This window comes from Hippocampus guttulatus, chromosome 3, assembly GCF_054856545.1.
Source record: "Hippocampus guttulatus isolate MCC_2025c chromosome 3, RoL_Hgut_1.0, whole genome shotgun sequence".
Taxonomy (NCBI): domain Eukaryota; kingdom Metazoa; phylum Chordata; class Actinopteri; order Syngnathiformes; family Syngnathidae; genus Hippocampus; species Hippocampus guttulatus.
Genome location: NC_141263.1, coordinates 25,347,047 through 25,369,167, shown reverse-complemented (window position 1 = coordinate 25,369,167; position 22,121 = coordinate 25,347,047). Strand labels below are relative to the sequence as shown.

At 44.7% G+C, this 22,121-nt stretch overlaps 1 protein-coding gene, 1 long non-coding RNA gene and 2 other non-coding genes across 5 annotated transcripts in view; all 4 read right to left on the bottom strand.

Moving 5' to 3' along the window:
• Positions 1–201: 201 nt before the first annotated feature.
• LOC147207968 (uncharacterized) lies at positions 202–2,387 on the bottom strand. Its single transcript, XR_015100421.1, has 4 exons — positions 2,294–2,387; positions 1,588–1,669; positions 1,060–1,148; positions 202–358 (listed from the first exon to the last, which is right to left on the bottom strand). It is a non-coding gene; the product is annotated as an uncharacterized LOC147207968 (long non-coding RNA).
• Positions 808–919, bottom strand: LOC147207970 (small nucleolar RNA SNORD67). The gene has a single exon (XR_015100591.1). It is a non-coding gene; the product is annotated as a small nucleolar RNA SNORD67 (small nucleolar RNA).
• Positions 1,313–1,426, bottom strand: LOC147207969 (small nucleolar RNA SNORD67). The gene has a single exon (XR_015100590.1). It is a non-coding gene; the product is annotated as a small nucleolar RNA SNORD67 (small nucleolar RNA).
• A 1,412-nt stretch (positions 2,388–3,799) lies between the features above and the next one.
• The window catches only part of lrp4 (low density lipoprotein receptor-related protein 4), a 78,228-nt gene continuing 59,906 nt past the window's right edge, over positions 3,800–22,121 (bottom strand). Inside the window, exons 11-38 of one of the 2 annotated variants that reach the window (XM_086107666.1) lie at positions 21,428–21,553; positions 20,820–21,050; positions 20,135–20,291; positions 19,457–19,674; positions 16,505–16,681; positions 16,129–16,254; positions 15,688–15,896; positions 15,292–15,373; positions 15,068–15,173; positions 14,784–14,985; positions 14,475–14,664; positions 13,670–13,801; positions 13,408–13,548; positions 13,218–13,304; positions 12,969–13,140; positions 12,667–12,829; positions 10,173–10,398; positions 9,620–9,923; positions 9,301–9,519; positions 9,067–9,201; positions 8,696–8,804; positions 8,183–8,375; positions 7,861–7,974; positions 7,643–7,754; positions 7,073–7,137; positions 6,903–6,990; positions 6,646–6,787; positions 3,800–5,507 (exon numbers count right to left, since the gene is read on the bottom strand). In XM_086107666.1, the coding sequence (XP_085963792.1) occupies positions 5,166–5,507; positions 6,646–6,787; positions 6,903–6,990; positions 7,073–7,137; positions 7,643–7,754; positions 7,861–7,974; positions 8,183–8,375; positions 8,696–8,804; positions 9,067–9,201; positions 9,301–9,519; positions 9,620–9,923; positions 10,173–10,398; positions 12,667–12,829; positions 12,969–13,140; positions 13,218–13,304; positions 13,408–13,548; positions 13,670–13,801; positions 14,475–14,664; positions 14,784–14,985; positions 15,068–15,173; positions 15,292–15,373; positions 15,688–15,896; positions 16,129–16,254; positions 16,505–16,681; positions 19,457–19,674; positions 20,135–20,291; positions 20,820–21,050; positions 21,428–21,553 (4,568 nt within the window). In that variant the 3' untranslated portion in view covers positions 3,800–5,165. The remainder of the gene's footprint in view (positions 5,508–6,645; positions 6,788–6,902; positions 6,991–7,072; positions 7,138–7,642; positions 7,755–7,860; positions 7,975–8,182; positions 8,376–8,695; positions 8,805–9,066; positions 9,202–9,300; positions 9,520–9,619; positions 9,924–10,172; positions 10,399–12,666; positions 12,830–12,968; positions 13,141–13,217; positions 13,305–13,407; positions 13,549–13,669; positions 13,802–14,474; positions 14,665–14,783; positions 14,986–15,067; positions 15,174–15,291; positions 15,374–15,687; positions 15,897–16,128; positions 16,255–16,504; positions 16,682–19,456; positions 19,675–20,134; positions 20,292–20,819; positions 21,051–21,427; positions 21,554–22,121) is intronic. The other variant, XM_086107667.1, reaches the window with a different exon arrangement.

The following is a 22,121-nucleotide window of genomic DNA, read 5'->3' as shown; positions in this document are numbered from 1 at the left end:
AAGGGTCGTTTGAAAATTCCAATCAGGTTTTATACACAAGCTCAACCTGAATTTTAGTCCGGCAGAAAGCACACCAGGTGCTGACCCTTCACGATGACTGGTGTTTTACTGGCACCTTGTGGTCAATCGTATAACTACAACAAAAGTACATTTCTAGCAGGTAACTGGGCTGAGGTTATTGAAGACAAAAACAAGCCGGCAGTTTGTCCAAATTTTTATTCACAGACTACAAAAGCAGTAATATTTCCAACTGTGGTGCGTGAAGGAGCAGACTTCGCTTTTGATGCATGAATTAGGCCTTTGTTCTCTTCTTTCTTTGCCCACCATCCCTTCTGTCCTGCGCCCAGAGCTTCACAACCTCGAATAAAAGGGAGAAATTGAAACTACCATGAAACAGTTGGGCCATGAAGTTTGCAATGCGAGCCCGAAGGCACTTTTGCTGCCAATTTCAGTCAATGGTGAGGGGGCAGGGCATCAAAAAATGTCAGCCCCCTGAGATTGATGACAACGGGTGGATTAATCTGCTTAATTCTGGATGCAACACGATCAAGCGTGGGTGGATTCTAAAGTGGACCGATTCAGGTGGATTACGATTCAATTGAGAGAGGGTATGATGCAATTAGTTCTAGTCATTGTACATGCATTTGAATGAGGCAGCACCATTTTAAATGGCTTGATCCTTTGAGGGGAATGAAATAGTATATTTCATTAATATGAAATAGTATTAAAAAATAAATAAATAAAATATGCGGCCGTACTTTCAAGAAAGTCCTGCACTGACAAATGCTCTACTGTCAAGTTAGGAAGTGACTCAGATGGCCCCTGTGCACAGTTTGTGTCACCACCGGTCATCAGGATGGGTTCAACTGTGCCACTGCAATCAGTGACCCAACTCCAAGTGCAACTCCTCATAGTCACATCCCAGTAGTAAAATATTTGTCAGGACTCACTCTAAAACACCATAAATTAATCTGGATTTGTTCATTTCTGAAATGTGTCGAACATTTTTATTTGTCAATGTAACTACATTGAAAGGGAACCTAATAATATAAACCTCACAGGCCAAGTTGTCCACCAGGCTGATATTCTTCCTCCGATGAATCAAAACACAGGAAGGTGCCACCTCCCAGCTCTGTTACGACACTCCACTAAAAAGAAAGACACACAAAATAGACACGCATGCTTTTTGTCATCTGCAGTTTATAAAGGCCACGGTACAAAATTACAGAATAATTTGTATTGATTGTAGATCTGCAATGAATCATTAAAAACTAATTTTACAGACTGGGGAATATAGCTCAAGAATGGGTGGTTTGAGTCAGATGGCCCCTGTGCACAGCGCGTGTCATCAGGTAGAATCAGATTGGAGTGTTGATGCCACTGCAACACACCCCAAGTGATTTAAGTGCAACTCATCACTCTCAAACCCACTCCAGGGACTTTAGTTAATTTCTTCTCATATTTCAGGAAAAGAAGCATGCATGCAAATAAGAAAAGCTGAATTGGCAATTTACCCTGTCTATAAGAAAAGACTATACATTCCTTTTGCGCCTATTATTTTAGTATTGATCCTTGAGGAAACCTTACCGTGGAAAACAAACTTCACAATCTTCATTAAGTTGCTGTCGGCTTCCATGTGGGGACCGACTTCAGATTGTAGAAGGCAAACCTTAAAAAGAAAATGAACGATCGGTCAGGGGAAAAGTTGCCGAGGGAAAAGTTAACTTGAGAGCAGGAGCAACTGTTATTAAGCTACCTCCAGAACGGATGCACCCACGTGTAAACCACGTGGCTGTTTTTCCCCGTGCTGTTGCAAACCAGTAAACTACTACAGTACATTTCGAGGCGAACTGGTAGAGAGATTCATGTACGTCAATCGTTGTAAAAGGTGACTAATTACTATCACAGAGCAATGTCAGTAAGCAACTGGAACACGCAACCTCGATGTTTTACAGTGTTGATTTGGAAACAAAACAACCGTCGACAAAGCATGGTTTAAGTCCGTGCATTAAGACGCTTCCAACGAAAGTCGACGGAAAAATAAAAAAAGCGGCTTGGTTGTACAATGAGGCGTCACAACATCGTTAAGACTCGTCCGTGTTGCCTTCATCTAAATCTAAATCTCATTCGGGACACTCAAACAAATGAACTAGCTTGGGGCCGAGCCTAGCATGTTGTTCTCATTCGTTGCGTTCACCAAGCCGTAGAAGTCCGTAACTAAATGAACGTGTCCCTCCCGTCGTATTAGATGAAAACGCAATTCGGCCTGGAATACTGTCCGATAAAAACTTACCCAAACATACGATCGTTAGAAATGGTTGGCTCTCAAGTTTGTGACCTGAATTAAAGCGTTGTTTCCGCCTGACTTCGAACGCCACTTGACGCTTGAACTGTGAGCCAATAGGTTCAAATTTTCGTGGCGACGTTTATTGGCCACATTTGCTCACGTGACTGTAGCGTTACGACTGATTGGTCAAATCACGATGCGATGAGTCTTGAAACCAACGACGGACGGCCAAACTCACAAAACAACGTTCTCATCTACATATTCAAAGTTGAAAAAGATGAGTCGGACAAGAGGTTCATTGAAATGCAATTTTATATTAAAAGATAGCAAAGGGATAACTCACTATATCACACAACACAACTTGTTAGTACTGCCATGGAAATACATATACAGTCTGTTCATATTTACACATCAAATGACAACCAAACAAATCATAAATACCTCTTATTGTTAACTTTACAACAACTATATGAGACCAGTATTTCATAACATAAAGGGGGCTATTAAATAAATGGCAAAATCCCTATCATTTACAAGGTATGGAAACAGTGGTTAAAATAATCCAGCAAAATAAACAAAACGTTCTTTTCTCCAGTGAGTTTAATTAATGCAAGTCTAATTACAGTCACAAAATCCCTTTGTACAAAAGACTATACAGCTCAATCAAAACAGTATCTTCAAATGAAATGTCATATATATGAAAAATACAATTTGTACAGGTTTAGCATTCTTGCAGCGGAGTTGGAGGGACTGTGAGCTGGGATGACGATGATGGGTCGGGTCACTATGATACTCTGCAGGCCGACTGTCAACCAAGTGTCAGAGACTCATTCTGTAGCTGCCAAGACCCTCTTCCATTGGCTTCAGTGCTTTGTCTAGCAGCAAAACAGCAAGTTGCTGAGCTCTTAGCAGATTCTTCAAAATACATTGTTCTATAAACATGGTTGTTTGAGTAGCAGTATAGTTGTGTCAACAGCACAAGGAGGGGGAAAAACATTCTAAAAGGTAAAGCGATGCACGATAGCTGTAGGTTAAATGTTTTAAAGTGATGTGTTGCTAAACTACACCCCCCCCCCCCCCCCCCCCCCATGCGGTCCATCTTGCACAGTGTTTCATTACGCTACACTACTGTTGCAGATACTGCAAGTGCACTTTTGCATCACAGATTTGGAGTTGACCCAAAAAAATAAAATGACACTCCAGATAATAGTGTTTGGCAAAGCAGAGATTTTGTGATTTATGCACTAATATGTTTTTGTCTCAAAAGAGAACTTAAGAGGAAATTGCACAGGTTGTAAAATATGCTCATATTAATCTATTCAACATAGTGTTTCCAAAACGTGTTCAGTTAAAGTGTGATAGTTTTCTGTTTTTTTTCATGCCCAAAAGAACTTGGAATATACCGTGTGTGTGTATATATATATATATGTATATATATATTGTAGCAGCCTTAGAATTTTTTTTAAAAGTAACAATTTGAGGTTTTCTATAGCAATGCACTAAAAGACGTCATTACATTGAAAGCACCTTTATGCTTAAAAACAGTAATTGGCAGAGTTGAGATATTTCGTAACATCGTTAAAACCAAGAAGCAATACATTACAATCATAAGTGCTGAATATATACTTTAAAATTATAGGGACCAAGGACCAGTAATTGCTCTGATAAAATTACATTTTGTCCACATTTATGGCAGACTTGCTAGCTATGACCAAGTTAAGGACCACACACAAAGAATGAACTGATAACGGATAATATTTCTTCTTTGTGTCATCTACAGTCTGCTTTCATGGTTTATGAATCTGTATGTGTACATTTCCCTTAACTTGCCACACATATGGTATATATTTATTTAAAAGCACAACGACCTGCATGGTCACCGCGGACGCATGTGACCATATTTCGTCTGCTATGGTGGAATCAATTGTTTCATCCAATGAGTTAAATATCACGCACAGGAACATTTTTACGGCTTCTTATACAGGTGGATGGATCACAAAATATCTGGCGCTTGGGCTGTTACATTGCTGCAATTTCCTTAGTCCAAGGATGAGCAATGGTTAAATGACTGAAGATGACCTTTTTAGGACAGCATTTGCAGAAATGTACTCGTGCAATCATCTGAAAAGTTCCCAGCTCAGTCCTTGCTTGAAACTGCTAGGCTTGCTCAAGAAAATGTTAACAGCAGAGCGTTTCAACGGCGGTGAAAAGAAAGAAATGTCAAATCGCACTACTGATTTGTAGATGCAAGAAGGAGGCATGGAGACGTGGTCAAGCCCGGCCGGCCCTTTGGCACTGTCATAAATACAACAACTTGAAAACCTGCTGCACAAAGCTCAACACAACACCCACTGTTCTGTGAAAGTCTGAAAGCCCACTCAGAAGTACAAAAATCATTAATAAATAGAGTTCATAAAGAGATGAGTGGTTTTAGGGCACCACAGTTAAGAGTCCGGGGAGGATGTTGGTTCCATTGAATCCAAGGAGGGGAAAAAAAAAATCTGCTAAAAATGGTGATGTTGTACACAGAGAGATATTTGTCGCAATGAGAGTCTGCATCCTTGTGTGTTTGCATCTCTGGTCCTTTGCTGTTTTTTTTTTTTTTCCCGATTCCAGCATACTAATTAGTTTACCATTTTGCCTGTAGGCATTTGAGCACAGTACCATGGGGGCCCGTGTTTGTATGCGTGTACAAGTAGGACGGCGCCCCAGTTTCAGAGAAACCGCTCAGTTGGGAACTTGCTTGTTTGATTTGGACTCTAAATTTAAAATCTGCACTGGTACCTCGAATCGTCCGTCTGGAGCAGCTGAAAACACATACAGACGGATTTGCATGTTTTTGCGATGGAGGATGCGTGAAAGCACGCAGGCCGCCCCCTCAAACTTCACTCTCAGTGGAGGGCTTGCGCATGGACATCCAGCCAGTGTCGGGCAGGCAATGCTGGGCATGACGCTGTGGGGTGATGGCTGAAGGCGTTAAGGTGCTTATGGAGGAGCATTCCGACGCCTCCTCCTGAAGGAGTTGCTCCGTCTCGCCGTCATCCAGCGAAGCGCTGCTCGCCTGGAGTGAAACGGTGTCCGTACGCATACAGGTGTGCAGGCCCCCCCGTGACGGCTTGACTTGTTTGAGATCATCCCAGTAAAGCTCCTCGGTGGACAGGAGGCAAACGCCCTCCACAATACGGATCTTCTCCTTCGTGTACCCTCCATCCACACCACCCTGGACATGAAAGGAAACAGTTAGTCAGAGACGGTCCGTATGTGAGCGGTCTGAAGGGCGGATCCAGATCCGGACATGCTCACACTGTTCAACACCTCCAACATTGGATGGAGGGCAACAAGCAATTATTCGTTCAAAGCCAAACCACTCGCACGCAATTCAGATCAATGTTAAGAGACTCGGCGACCACATTTCCTTAACACTTCTCATGCACCGATATGATAACATGATAACACCTGATAACATGACAAGCTGTCCACTGTAAGTGACCGCCGTCCCTGAAAGGGTTAACAGACCTCAGTGGAAATGTTTCTGTCTAATTTTGCCGTTTTCTTTTTTTACTCTACTAAAATAACTCAACATCGGTGTGTGGGGGTTCTTCACACTTGCTAATTGATTCTCAGGAAAGAAGAAGAGTAAATGAATCCGTGGCCTCAAACAATTGGAAGCCAATGTTCAAGGATGATTTTCCTCCTGTGCTTCAAGATGTCCCCTTGAGATAGGACAGAAGCAAAATCTTTCGAACACAATAGAAATTAACACACGTACGGAAATAGATGACAAGGTCAGTGGGTGTTTTGGGGGGCCCGATAGTAAATATTATTCAGAATGGATGTGAACTAGGTACGTTATCCAACAGACCAAATGGATCTTTGGAATTTGTCACTCCTGCTTCTGGCGACAGTATGGATTCATTTGTATTAATACAGACTTGATAATACACTACTTGGCCTCGGCAGAAGTTTGGGATAAGATTGTACAGCTCAAAAAACTTTGTCCGTCACTTTCACTTAACCAAACATCTAAAAGAAATATCGACAAACATGCTCCCAAAAAGCTTTCACACAGCAGTCTGGTTGTCTCGAATCAAGTAGAAAAGAAGGAAAAGGAGTGGATGCCGTGTAACTACCTCTCCACAGCACATTAGGACTCAAAAGATAAAGGGGGAGAGGGAGTTGTAGGGATGAGAGAGCTGCAGGGAGCAAAAGAGAGGTAGGAAAAGATGAGTGTGCTGGTGTGGGGAACCGGCATTTCGAGATTTTAATTTGCTATTAAAACTAATCTCAGTGAGAACGAATCTAACAGTTCAAACCTCAAGTCCACTCGTCAAAATCTTTTCAAATATTCTCTTAAGTACCTCTTTCTTATATCGGAGTTGATTATATATTGGAGGCTTCTGCGAGGCCTCAATCTTGACCTCTTGCGTGGAAGTCCGGTATGAAGGGTTGCTATAAGTCAGGTTGCTAACGCCTGGGTCGGCGAATTTGGACTTTTTGTGTCTGTTGGGGAAACAGAGAAAGAACATGCAGAACTTGATAGAAGTTGTGTATTAAATATGATACGAATATTACTGTCAGTACAGAATGTGAAAGTGATGTCCAATGAGGGACTCACCGGTAAATAATAAAAGCAACGATGAGAATCAGAATAGCCAGTATGGTCAAAACGCCTCCAATCACATAGCTGACATGAAGTCCTTCCCCTGTAAAAGTGAACATTAATGTTGTGCATGCTAGACTCAACCATAAAAAAACAAAAACAAAAAACAAATACTGAATACCCACCGTGGGGAGCGGTGACCACATTACTCTGTAGGCACCCTTCGACATTGAGGTTCTTGTCAGTGCAGCTGTGAACAAAAATATGAATACAGCTTGAGAAAGCAAAAGGAGCATTTTGTGTCTTTATAATCCCTTGTGACCAATGTTCCCTCCACTTTGACCTCTCATAAATAATGGAGAAAAAAAAATGCCCTTGTCACCTGACTCCTAAAATGAAACGAAAGAGCCCCATTTAAGGGGCTCGTAAACTACGCCCATCTTTGGACGTCCTGAATGGAGCGGTCCGCGTGTTGCCTGGTGCACCGGGTCAGCAGTGAGCGAGTGTATGCGTGTCAATGTGGACTTCATACAGAACAACTGAGTGTGCACCCTCGGTTGCACTATTCAAACTGGAATGGTGTGGTGTCCCGTTTGTAGATTAAACTGGGGTGGCAATCAAGGAATAACTGTAGAAATTTAATTTTGTGTGTGTGCGATGTGAGCCAGCGTCACCGTGTGCTACTTACAGGGAGCATTGATTGAATTGAATTGAATGTCAAAAATGAGACGAGATTACTTGTTTTTGGGACCTACTTGACGACTGGGGGTCCTCTTTGGGGGGTTTCTGTTGGAGCTTTGGGGATCTTGTTAGGGACAGGGGTGCTGCTAGTTTCTCCGCTGGGAGAAGTGGGGATGAAGCCTGCAACTGATAAAGAGATGCGGAGTGTGCACTTGTAAGTCATACATTCACGATCCAAACATTGCCCATCAAAGAATTGACTGCAAGCACTGCAGAATCGTCAGCCACTCACCAGTGGAGCACGGTCGTCCGTCCGGCTCGTCTGGGCATGAGCAGACAAAACTGTTGGTCTTGGCAAAGCATAGGTGAGTGCAGCCTCCATTGTTCACCCCGCAGAGGTTGGTACCTGACGAACGAGGAGGGACGTTTCATACAAGCACAAAAAAAATAAAGTCCTAAATCCTTCTAGTTCATTTCAAAGTGGCTTTTCCAAGCTTTTTGGACAAATAGAGCTTTGCAAACCATGTGCCCTTTAGTTAAAGGTGTACCAAAACACGGTATACCTCTGCTGTTTCGGCAAACAAAGTCTTCTGCCACAGGAGCGCATCTCTTACCCGTCTGCCTGTTAGGTGATACCACTATAATGTCCATGAGACCCTCAACATTGGCCAGCACGGTTTCTTTGTTACGGCCAGTGTGTTTGTCCACCCGCTGGATGGACTTTGTCTGCCAATCAGTCCAATAGATCCAACGGTCTTGCTGTGAGAGTCGGGAGAAAGGGGTTAGAGGGGAGGACACCGGCTTCAACTGGGGAAACCAAAGGGAGAAGAAGAGAGGAAAGGAAAACACAGACAAGGAAAGGGGGAATGGGAGGAATAAAGGGGGGGGGGGAGAAGGAGGAAGAAAAATGAGGGTCAGAGTGGAAAGGAAGAAGAAATGGTCAAGTCAAATGAGCCGAGTATGAACTGGAGAACCAGCAGATGACCGGTGACCAGAGTTACACGGTGAGCGGACACGTGAGAGAGCAGGTGAGTGACGGAGGCAGCCATGAGGAAGGGGCGATCCAGTGATTGCCAGCTGGGGGACGGGTGGGGGGGAGAAGGCAGAGAGGTTGGGGGAAGGGCTACCTGTGTTAGGGCAAAGGGGTGGGACACCGGGCTAACGAGGATCTGACGCAATTTCCCATTCAGGTCAGAACTCTCAATCCTGTCCAAGTGGGCATCAACCCAAAAAATCCTGCAGCAAATAACACAGATTCATCAGTGCACTTTAAGTGAATGGTTGCAAGGACACGACTATGATTTACAGTACATGCAGAGTAAAGATAGCATGGTGTAGATTAAATCACAAGGGTTCTACATTTATATATTTTTTTCATTCAAACTACCTACAGTATTTGCTAGATAAGCAAATAAGTCGTTTCTCTCAGACATTTCTCTGTGGGCATGCAGATATAGAGTCAGAACAGCATTTTCTAAGAATAAATGCAGTCTCTGACCTTCGTGTGTCATAGTCTAAGGTGAGTCCATTGGGCCAGCCGAGGTCAGTATTGATGAGAACTTTGCGGTCTGTGCCATCCAGGTGAGATCGCTCGATTTTTGCGATATGACCCCAATCGGTCCAGAATAGGAACCTGCGCACACAAGGCTAAACTGGTGAGATGAGAAGCAAAACAAGTGCTCATATGTTCATATATCTGGTGTGAAATAGAAATGTTGTCTTTGGATCTCACCCTTTGCTTGGGAACACCGCAATGGCTCTGGGTTCATCCAAACTGTTGTTGACGAGGACTTTGCGGCTGGTGCCGTCGATGCGCGCCACCTCAATGGTGTTTCGTCCGGTGTCGGTCCAGTACATGTTTCTGGCCACCCAGTCCACGGCCAGCCCGTCTGTGGTCTTTAGACCCTGGCTGATGACAGTCTCCATGCCACTGCCGTCAAGGTTTGATCGTCTAAAAACACCAAGTCAAAGATGATAAATAATCTACGCCAAACATGCATGTAGTATTATTACCACAACAACTTTAGCCTAGCAGAATTTTAGACCGATACCTTATCACATCCAAGGCGACATCAGTGTAGTACAGTTTTGCATCGACACTGTCATAGTCTAGCGAAATGACGTTGTGCAATTCAGGCACGGGGACGTGCACGTCTGTGTGATCGTTGGTGTCCAAGGAGATTCTCCGCACGCTGACGCGGTTGGAGAAGACGAGAAAGGTTTCGGGCGAGTCGTCACATGATCTCCCGTCTCCCTTGAGCAGGATGCCGGTGGGACAAGCGCAGGAAGTACCGTTGGGGCGAGGAAGGCACAGGTGCGTGCAGCCGCCGTTCCTCCTGCCACACTTGTTGAACCCTGAGGAGGACACGCGAGGGAGGCAATGATGCAATGAAGGCGAGATCGTGGCTGGAGAGCTTGACTTGAACACTTCTGATCTCAACGCCTTCAAATTTCTCACGAGTAGGAGAAGGATTGTGAGGCACGGCATGTCTGTTCGTATAAACGGCAGGTAAGTATCATGGCCAGACGTCTCCAAATGTTTGAACTTTGGACTAAGCAATAATTCATAGTTGCTATTGGTTGGTTCCATCACAGAAGACTCACCCAGGGCCCTCTCTCTGTCCACGGCTTGAATGTCCATCAGTCCCGGCAGGTTGGAACGAACAGTGATCGTGTTGGCGCCAGAATTCTTGTCGGCGCGCTGGATGCTACGACTCTGCCAGTCCGTCCAATAGATGTGAGAGCCTAAGAGGGTTAAGCCATACGGGTGCTGGACTGGTGTCACAAGGGTGTGGCGGTTTTGGCCATTCAGATCAGCAGCCTCGATGCGCTGCAGAGGACAGGAGGGGAGATGAATCGCTTTCAAATGTTTCCTTTCGATCCCTGTGGTCTTTCCGTCTTGAATTTTGTAACATTCTTTTTAAAGGCGAAGCAAACTGGCATGGTTAAGCCATGATTCATTTCTAACTACCATAATTTCCGGACTATTAGCCGCGACTTTTGTTACCGTATTTTCACGACCATTCGACGCACCGTATGGTTGGGCGCAGTCTCATTAATGGGTGCTATTTCTGTATTTTACACATAGACAAAACGCACTGTATTATTGGGCGCAATTTTACAGTGGTAAAACATACGCCAGCTTAAACATACGGCATGCATGCGCGCACGCACACACGTTAGCTTGTAGCATACGGTAGCATGCCAAGACATACAGATACAAGCTAAAAACACGTTTTTAAAAAAGCAACGGAAAACTGAGTTCCGTTGTATTTTATTTAGCCATCGTACAATGTCCTCACGTTTTTCGATCAATCATCACCCAGAAATCCATCAAAGTCCTCATCCTCTGTATCAGAATTGAACAATTGTGCAAGTACCGGTAATCCATCAAAAACGCCGTGTTCCCTCTCGTTGTCAGTCACTCTCATTGCCATGTGGCTCCACAGAAATGATGCCGGCTTTGCCAAAAACTCGAACAACAGTGCAAGCAGACACGTTCGTCCAAGCAGCCACAATCCATTCGCAAATTGTGGCGTAACTCGCCCGGCGCTGCCTCTCACTCTTTGTAAAGTTGTGTTTGCCATCGATCATTCATTGTTCCCATGCCGCTCGCAACTTTACTTTGAACGCCCGTTCGCAACTTTACTTTGAACGCCCGGTTGATGCCGATGTCCAGCGGTTGGAGTTCTTTAGTCAAGCCTCCGGGAATAACGGCAAGCTCAGAGTTCATTTGCTTGACTTGGTTTTTCACCGCTGCTGTGAGATGGGCACGCATGCCAAAAGCATAACCGACGGCTTGAAGTTTGAACTGAGCTTCGTAGGCGTGTCTCTTTGTAGAATTTATTTTCGGGGGTTCTTAGAAACCAAAACCGAAGTTGTTTTGCAACAATGCACATAGCCACACTCTATACAGGTGTTGGTACCTGCTTGGGACGTCCCTTTAGCGTCCACTTACACGCCCACCCTTCACTCATTGGCGGACTTCTTCTCCGCATGCCTGTCCTCACTCACGTCTGCCTTTTCTCTCTCTCGCTCTCCATATGTGTATATATATACACGCCCACCCTTCACTGATTGGCCGACTTCTTTGCCGCATGCCTGTCCACAGTCACTTCCGCCTTTTCTCTATATAAACAGCGTGTCGGCTGTCAGTCAGGTTTTGGAACTCAGCGCATACACAAGACGCTCCGCATCATAAGGCGTCCTGTCCATTTTGGAGAAAATTTTAGACTTTTAATGGCGCCTTATAGTCGTGAAAATACGGTACTTTAGTGAAGCAGCCTATCTAAAGACTTTTTTTATGGCCGCCAGAGAGCACTCGAGCATAAAATGTAAGAGCGAGACAAGTTGATATACTGGATACGTGTCGAGGAAGACGTTAACATCTGTCACACTGAAAAGAATCGGCCACGAGAGAGCGAGCGCATTTGACCTGTGTTTTGGGCTGCACCGCATCCACCAAGGATTATTATGCCCAAAAAAAACTCCCAAACCCTCCAGAAAGACATTGTCATTAAAGTTGACACGAAAGCATAGATGGAAGAAAGCCTAATGAAGAAATGGCAGACCGAGTGTTACGGCAAGCGAGGACTTTTTTCACAAAAACAAAAAAGCATTACTCGACGGCGAACGGTGACTTTTATGGGTTTTTTTAAAATCACTGCTGTGGTGCTGTTACAGGCACTATTTGGAAAGAAAAGTTAAGGTATGTTATTAAAACTTTGAAAACGCTTTCTGTGTACCGTCTTTCTTTGTAAATATCTGATGTTACAATGTGGGCACCTGCGGCTTATAGACAGGTGCGGCTTATGTATGGACAAAATGGTTTTTCCTTTAAAAAATGTAGTTGGTGCGGCTTATGATCATGTGTGCTCTATAGTCCAGAAATTACGGTAGATATCCTTGGGAAGGTGGGGTGTCGGAGGGGGGGGGGGGGGGGGACAACAACTTCGGATTATATTGCTACTTAATACATTGCCTCAACGTTTTGAGATATCATCCAAATATATCTCCCAGCACTCACAAATGTCTTGGAGCTGACTGTGAAGTGACTGCACAAGCGCAACAAAGTCATGCGCTCGGAGTCAACGCTTACCTCAGTGTGAGCATCAGCCCACAACAACTGTGAGCCAGCCATGTCTATGGCAAGACCGTTGGGCCATCCGAGGTTGTTACTGATGAGGACCACTCGATCTGACCCATCCATTGCCGAGCGCTCCAGCTTCGCATGTTCGCCCCAGTCGGACCAGTACATGTAACTGTCAGAGATCCACGGAAAGGTCACGCCGTGATGTAAACACGGAAATCAAAAAAACAAGATGCGTCTTCAGAGGCTTGGTCACTGTAGTCAGCCTTTTTAGCAATAAGAATGCTAACTAGAAAATCTGTCATGCTCACCCCATCTCATGGTAAAGGGCGATGGCGCGAGGGCTGTCCAGGTTTTGCCACACCAGAACTTTTCTCATGGAACCATCCAGATTAGCAACTTCGATCCGGTTGGTTCCTGTATCAGTCCAGTAAATCTTTCGGCCTACGGCATCCACTGCTAGACCATCCGTTGTCATCAATCCTGCAGAGAGAGAAGTAGGTGGCGCTAGTCACACTGAAACCTGCTGCACTTAAGTTACCAACAGCAGTCCTGCTCACCTGTAGAAATGATGTCTTCTTTAGCAGTTCCATTTATGTTGGCTCTGCTGATCCTTTTAAGTGTACTATCTGACCAGTACACCTTCCCTGCAGAAGATACAAACGACAACAATGTCAAAATGTACGCTCTACTTTCCTGAAACCTGAGCTCAGCTCACGACATTTTACTTCTTTGACAGGACACACAAACCATCTTGCGGGTCGACTCCAATAGCAATCGTGTTTTTCATGGAACTGTTGACAGCAAGAACCACATCAGCGAAATATGGAATGTCCAAAGACACCATTCGAATGTCCGTCCTCCGTGCAAAGATCAGGAAGCTGTTCATCCCTGTTTAAAAAAAAATTAATGGGGAGTTGGAAGTGTGATTGTTTTTTGTATTTATGAAAAATACTGCAACAAATTGTCACAACCAAGAGGATGCTGGAGGTGAGGAAAAAGATTTTCATACCGGGCGTGCAGGTCTTTCCATCTGCCTGAAGGTTGATGCCAGTGGGACAAGAACAGCTGTAGGCTTTGGGAGCAGGAGCCAGAAGACAGAGGTGGCTACAGCCTCCGTTATTCACCGCACACGGGTTGTGGACTACAAGCGGAGAAACTAGAATTCAGCTCGAACATTAAATTAGGCTACAGGGTATCATCATCTTTTGTTAAGCGTTCAGCGGGATATTTAGTACCTAATCATACCTGAATGAGTTAAAAAAATAATAAATGACCAAACAACATGGAGGACAATGTTGATGTTTTCTCTACCTAGACATCTATTAGAACAAAATAGCAGAAAATGGCATGTTTACTAGCTTGGCATCAGAGCCACCGACTAAAAAAATGAATCAATAAATAAAAACATTTTTAGACACGTTTGTTGCTTGACTGCCTGTCAGGTCCACATTAACGATTCAGCAACAACAGAAAAAAAAATGTCATCTGCACTCTGAATATAGAGCAGAATTGCCAACGTCGACAGTGACATGGACATCAAACAAGTTGTTTCAAGCAACGGCTGACAACAAAATATTTAATACACTACATTTGCTGGCTAAATATAAGCTTGCTGATTTCCTGTCCCCATTTAAAAAGTGTCAAAAATGAAATGCGCCATTCTAAAGTACTCACACGGTTGGACAAGTGACCCCCCCCCCGCCCACACACACACACACACGCACGCACGCACGCACACACACACGCACACACACACACACACACACACACACACACACACACACACACACACACACACACAAACACATACACACCTGTTTCACGGTGTCTCTGGAACATGTGAATATCCATGAGATTCTCCAGGTTTTCTGCAAGCGTGTGCCGTCCCAAGCCGGTGAGCTTGTTCGCACTCTGGATGCTCTTGGACTGCCAGTCAGTCCAGTACAGCATGTCTTCATGGACAGTGAGACCAAAGGGGTGAGGAAGCTGACTGCCAATCAGAACCTGCATGGGATGGGTGTGTAAGATTAGTAGTTATTCAAACAAAACCAGGTTCTGGATTTTTCACATTTAGTTTAGATTTCGGTGCAAATCAAAACTGACAGTACAGAAGTCTCCCTTACCTGTCGGTCAGATCCATCAAAGTTTCCATACTCAATAGTTTTCATGCCAGCATCGGCCCAATACAGGCGTTTAGTCTCATAGTCAATGGCAAGCCCATTGGGCCACGTCAAGTTGGAAGAGATGATGACCATGCGACTTGAAGAGTCCATCCCAGCACGCTCAATCTTTGGATTGGCGCCCCAGTCAGTCCAGTACATGAAACTATGGAGAAAAGACGGCTCTTTGCAAATGTCCCGTCACATAAAGTCTCTCATACTCTTCACATTTCCTTGAAGTATCTCACCCTCCAACGGGGTCGACAACAATGTCCCTGGGCCGGTCAAGGTTCTCCCATATGAGTACAGTCCGCATGCTCCCATCTGCATTAGAAACTTCAATACGATCTGTACCTGGATTAAAAAAAAAAAAATCCACTGTTGCATATTTATATTTTCACAGAGTAAAATGAATATTCACATTCAGTACTGGATTATTTTCTGTGTAACGTTTTAAAACTGGGTCGGTTACCAGCATCAGTCCAGTAGAGTTTGTTGGTCACCCAATCAATAGCCAAACCTGCTGGACTCTCCAGACTGGTGTCCACCACCACCTGCAAGAGCAAAACAAAAGGCGCTTTTAAACTCAGTCATGGAAGTCAAGAGTTGGAGCCTTCATCTCAGTTTGTTCTTCTCTTATTTTTAGTCATAATTTTTTTAGTTATGGAGCCGTCTGTATCCTTTGAGGAGGGTTCATCATGCTTTGTGTGCCCGCTGGCTAAAATCTCAGTCACCCAAGATTTTTAAAAAAGGCACTTCTTCGTCTCTAGGTGGCAGTATTGCACCAGACAACTTCGAACTGCCTTGTTGAATGTGGACGCTGAAGGAAATGGAATTTCTGGTCCATTCAAGACTGACTTTTGCTTACTTCCTGCTTGCTGCCATTCCAGAGGGCTCTGTTGATGGAATCAGTGGTGACATCAGTCCAGTAGATGTAGCCGTCTCTGGCATCCCAGTCCAGTGCCACGGCATTGCGCACATCAGCCAGAGGGATGACATCATCGGACATATCCTCTGTGTCGAAGCTGATTCGTCGGATGTCCGTCCTTCGGGCAAAAAGCAGGAACTTGTCAAGACCTGATTAAAGACCAAAGGTCTTCTGTCAGTCTTCTATTTTAAACAATGGGTCAAGAAAAAAAAAACAATAACACATGTACACAACTCATGAATTACCGTTGTTATTGCACAACAATACTCTGGTTTATCGAATTAAATACAAAAATACACACACAATACACAATCTCTTTTTTTTTTGTAAATTAGCCATTAAAGTGCATAATTAGAAGACAAGGATAACTTGTGAACTCACTGTTTGCACAGTTGCTGTGGTCCACCCTCTTAAAACCAGTTGGACAAGCGCAGGTATAGGTCTTGTTGCCAGGGAGACACAAGTGGCTGCAACCGCCATTGTTAGCACCGCAGCGGTTCTTGCCTCCTACAAAAGAAAGGAACATTTGGAAAATGTCGTTGTCAAAATCAAATCGACACAGCGGCTTTGTGGATGTACGTTTCACGCGTTAATATTGCTGCGCATTTCAAACAAAACTTTTAAGATTGAGGATATGTCGCTAACAGAGGAATTAGCGTCACAGTAGAGGAACTACTTTGCGACCGCGATGAACGAGGCGACAAATATGAACAAACTTAAACCAAAGCATCCAAAATACGGGGAGTTGTCTCCTGACCTTCAGGTTGCCTCTGGGGGTGCAAGGTGTGGATATCCATGGGGAAGTGCAGTTTGTTACGGATAATCTCTTGGTTCTTGCCGGTAAATTTATTGGCACTGTTGATGCTCTTCGTGTGCCAGTCAGTCCAGTAGAGGCTGTCCTCAAACACGGTGATGGCAAACGGGTGAGGCAGGCCTAAGGAGGAAACAACAGAATAGTCAGAAAAGCTCGTAACGGGTCGATCGCGGGAGGTTGGTTGATCGAAAAGTTGATCTTTGGTCAAAAAAAAGGTTGGGCACCCTTGCTCTAGATTAACTCATTCAGTACCAGCCAATTCTAGACCAAGTCTGAAAAGACGTTTAAAAACGTCTTTGGGAGTGAATGAGTTAACAGAATACTGTATATGTCAAATCGAATATTCACTTAGTCTGTAAAGTGAGTGTTAAAGAAAAAAAAAATCAGATTTTTTCAACACGGTCAGATCCAGGTGGGTGGCTTGGCTGCCTGTGTGTTTTTCTGATCGTATCGTAACATGAGGGTGACAAATAATACACCCGCTTCCCTCCGCTGAATCACAAAAGCCCAAAGAGGCAACTAGTTTTGTCATGGTCACCTTCCTCCGTGTCATCAACACATACTACTCGTTCCCTCTGCTCTTGTTCTTTCCGGGACAGCTGGACGAGCAGCTGCGAGCCAACGGGGCATCAAGCGCCGGCATCAAGCCTCCACAGTAATGTCCCCTTTAACCTACATGTGGCACCTCTCACTGCTCTCACACCACCGCAGAGTCGGTCACACTCTCCCCCCCACTGATCACCGATAGTGGCAACGAGCAAGCATCGCTTCCAGATGGACATCAATTTGCTTGGATGGTAGCGCAAGAGATTACATCGCCAACTCTTGCGTGTGTGTGTGTGTGGTCTTAGTTCTTTTAACTACATTTGTCTTTGTACTTGACTACAGTTCATGGTGATCAAACGGTTGCCAGCGTAAATTACGGTCTTTTCTTTCGGAAACCGCAAAGCATTGATGATATGCAATAACTCACAATCAATCAACAGAGCAGCATCGCGCACAGTGCTTAGCGCGACTGCCTGACATTTCTGGACTATGGGGGGGGGGGGGGGCGAAATGGGTGGGTGGCGCTGGTTTATTCTTCATGGATGTACTAGTGTGGATTGACTCCGCATACTTCAACTTCGTCCCACATTCCCCCCCCCCCCCCCCCCAAAAAAAGACATTTATAGATGTGAATGGCTTTTTTTTTTTTTGATGGGAAAGGCTCCAGCTCTAAAATATGAGAAGCGCAATATTATTTTCAGCTCAGTAGGCCAGCCGACTGTAAATTACAAGCACGATAATAAACACCGTGCTATATAAATATTGTACCACTCTGATCGCGTCAAACAAAACTGATACTATTTCAGTGTGGACGTTTTGATGCAGTGCTTGTTTGCAAAGGGCCTCATTAGATTGAGCAGATGTAGCTAAAGTCGTGTCAAGTTAGCTTCGGATCAATGACAGGACAAATGCTACAGAAAGCATGAGACTGATTTTTTTTTTTTTTTTTTGCGAGCAAAATGTCACGTTTAAGCCTGTCAAGCAGATATTTCCACAAGGGGGCGCTGTTCAGTTGCTTTATCGTCCACTTCCGAGGACTGATTGTGTCACATACAGGAAACGACTCACGGTTTTTTTTTTTTGCACTGCACAATATCTTCAGGCACATATACTGTACTTCCAAGATCAAGTTGACAACCAAAGAACCCTCATCTTGCCTCGCCCGCCCCACACCCTGGGGGTCCACAGGTGTGTAGGCTGGCAAAAGATTAAACAGCCACACCCGCCCACTGTACAGCTCCGGGAACTTGGCACACATCCAGCGAAAGCACACAATCACACGGCGACGCGCGCAACGCGCGCGCGCCAACATGCAACATCAATGTACTGCAAGTGCAGGGAGATACTCGTGAACATTCTTCGACACAGCAGCCCGGGCAGTTGAAATGAGCGGACACACACGCACGTCCCATTTGTCCCGTGTGTTGTCTGAGCAAACAGCGGCTCTGGAGAGCGGACAGGGCCAATTACAGCCTTTTATCCTCAGAGCACACATCATTAAGGAAGGCTCGCACGGACAATGGCGCGTGCACGCGAACGCAAACACGCCGAGCGCCTCGCGCACACTTGAACAATCTTGACTGATGTCACTGGTGTGCTTTCAGGACTGATAAAAACTTAAGAAAAAAAAGAAAGACTTTCAATTATAAACGCGCCAACTGACTTGGTCAATAGCCCAAATTAAGATCAAATTCTAAGGACTTACCGGACAAACTACCATATTTTTTTTTTGTTGTAGATCTTTCTTCCACTAAGTTTTAGTAGCTCTATTTGTTTTTGTCTGCACACACACACACACACACACACACACACACACACGCACGCACACACACGCACACACACACACACACACAGGTGCCTTTGCCCCCATTTATCTTTCGCCTCTGCGAAACTAGCACAAAGAAACACGTGCGTCTGGCATCACATTGCTTTCATTGCACGGCACGAAATTGTTACAGGATTTAATTGTCGAAATCTAAAATTTGAAGAGATGAAAGTGAGACAAGGGATCAATATTCTGTTGGCTCACATCTGTGGTCGCCAGATTCCTAATTTAGCATTCACCAACAAACTGAGGCATGCGTTTTGTGTCATGTGTTCTTTTGTCGGTAAAAGAGGCATTCATGTGCCTTTTCATGCAAATACCGTGCTAATTACATAGTCTAGTGTGTGTGTGTGTGTGTGCCTAATGCGTGTAACAGTCTAAAGAGGTCAAGGATACGAATACTGATCTTTCAGTCCGAAGCATTCCGCATGAAAAAGGAAAATTTCCAGGCAACACGCGACTATCAAAGTACATTTTGTCATTCAGAGAGGAACCATATGGAAACAATGTTTATTTATGTTTACCTTGGTTGATGACAGCTTTACGATTACGTCCGTCCAGATCTGCTCTTTCAATGACATGGTGCTTGGCGTCCACCCAGTACATGCGGTGGCCGGCATAGTCGATCGTTAGGCCATTTGGCCAGAACAAGTGAGTGTCGGCAATGACCCGTCGATTCGAGCCATCCATATTGGCGTATTCGATGCGGGGCGTGTTGCCCCAGTCGGTCCAGTAGATTTTACTGAGGGGAGAAAAAAAAACCCCAAAAAAACCCCGGCAGTGCCACATTAGATGACTGGTTTAAACCTCTGGGACAAGAGACGAACAGAATTGGTTATCTCTGCGCTGCGTTAGACGAAAATAAAACTGTGCTCACGGTGGCCATATTCGATTACTTTCAGATGTCTTTAACGCTGCCTAATATTAAGTGTTCTAGCTTGACATGTTTCTATAGCTTCATCTGGCATGCTCTTTCCTGCCACTGCGACACAGAGGGAGCCTTATAGCGAACTGCGTCTTGTATGAAGTCTTTGCTCCCTCCACACAGGCACTTGCCTGTGGGCGCTGCAGTGCTGCCAAACCCTAATCCCCGCTCCTGGAACTGCACGACAACTGGGACACATCCAGAGAGTATTGTGCGCACATTGGAAACCATCTGCTGTGACTCAGTTTAGTGTGTGTGTGTGCGTTTGAGCTCTTACCCTTCTATAGGGTGCAGCGCAATGGCCCGCGGCTTCTCCATGTTCTGCCACAGCAGCACCTTGCGATGAGTCCCATCGAGGTTGGCCACCTCGATGCGGGATGTCCCGGAATCTGTCCAGTACAATTTGTCATGGATCCAATCAATGGCGAGTCCACCTATTTGAGGGAAACATTTTCTGCTTCAATAAAAGGAACATTTTTAAGCAAAATACTGTGATAACTGCATTTCGCTTGTCAGATTTGAACCAAGAAAGACAGGAAGCATTGCAAAACAATGAGCGTATTTTGCGCACGATATATCGCACCTAAAGGCATTCAATTTTCCCAAAAGCTGACAGTGCGCCCTCTAATAATGTATAGGTTTCATGTCCGTGTTTGTGACCAGTTACCAGACTCATTGTTACAGCTGCAACGGTTGTGAAAGCTCTATATAAATAAAGCGTTATTGAATTGTATTCCCTTTAGCGTAGCACCATCTAGTGGAGTCGTAGCGCAACTGCAGCCACTATTGTAGCTTCTCTTATATGTGCCTTATAATGCAGTGCGCCTTATAGTGAAGAAAATATGGTAAGTGGCAAGGAGAGAGAAAATGAGATACACACTGGAGGAAGATAACTGGAACATATAAATAATATTGACTCATGTATTATTATTTATTCATTTTTCTAAGAGGCCGGTACCCACCTGGGCTCTCCAGGCCAGTTGAGACGACCTCCTCTACATTGGACCCATTGAGGTTGGCCTTCATGATTCGATCCAGCGTCACGTCTGACCAGAAAACGAGCTCTTGGCTGTGATGGAAGTCGAGAGCGATGGCATTCTCAAGGTTGTTGAGCAGCAGCGTGTACTCGGAGCGGTGCGGCAGAACCTGACGGATATCGATTCGATTGGCAAATAACAGCACCGGCTCTGGACCTGTCAAAATAAATGCATAAATAAATAAATAGGTCAGAAAAATAGACAGGAATGGAAATGTTGTGGAACATCAAAATGGCAAAAAGCTCAGATCTTTTTTTTTTTTCAGTTCAGTGGAAGGTTCAGTGCGTCTGACAGTCAGTCAGGATTTGGGTTTAACTTCCTTCTGCAACAGAGTGATGGTCTGATATACCAGAACTCAATCCAAATCTATTCCAGACCTTCAGAATATGTTGCATGGCCCTCGAGCCAGCGAGTGGATAGAGTTACTGCTGAGGAAAATGTAAACAATACGCAACAAGGTTTTTAGCTTGTGGTCAAACCTTGGACAGTTCTTTGCAATATTTTGTCAAGGTGACGGGACGGTGGATCTTTACCCAGCGCCTTGCAGCTACGCTTGTCAGGCCGCAGCTCATATCCTTGAACGCACCAGCACTGGAAGCCGCCTTCGACGTTGGTGCAGCCCTGGCTGCAGTAGCCTTCTTCAGCACACTCGTCCACATCTGGAACGCAGCATTGAGCCAAAGGAAAGTGACCGTAAGACGTCAGGTTAAAACCTCTGGAGGGTTCAAAAATCTTTCAGGGGTCATGCAAATGAACGCTGAAAGTGGTCAAAGAAGGATTTGCACTAAATGTGATTTGCATAACAGTGGTTTGACACTGATTAGCCGCAACATTTCGGGTGCCCTAAAAAAAAAAAAAAAAAAAAAAAAGCACATGAGCTTTATGACAAATTCAAAACAGAATCTTACTGGCATGGTTTAAATTTTGGGGCCCCCTCATGTAGATAAATAAGGTAAACAAAATACTACAAACATCCTAATGAAAAGCAGCTCATCATCAATGTTTTTTTTTTGTTTATTTATTTATTTTTTAAACAGTTTTACCGTGTCAATTAAAACATTATGAGCGTGTGCAAACTCCACACAGGAAGGCCGGACCCCGGAGTCGAACCCTGCACCTTGCACTGCGAGGTTGATGCGCTAACCACTTGCCCAAAGTTTGTAATTCCTGGTTTAAACCGCGGAGCTGGAGCTGGAATCGAACCTGGGACCTCTGCATTGCGAGGTC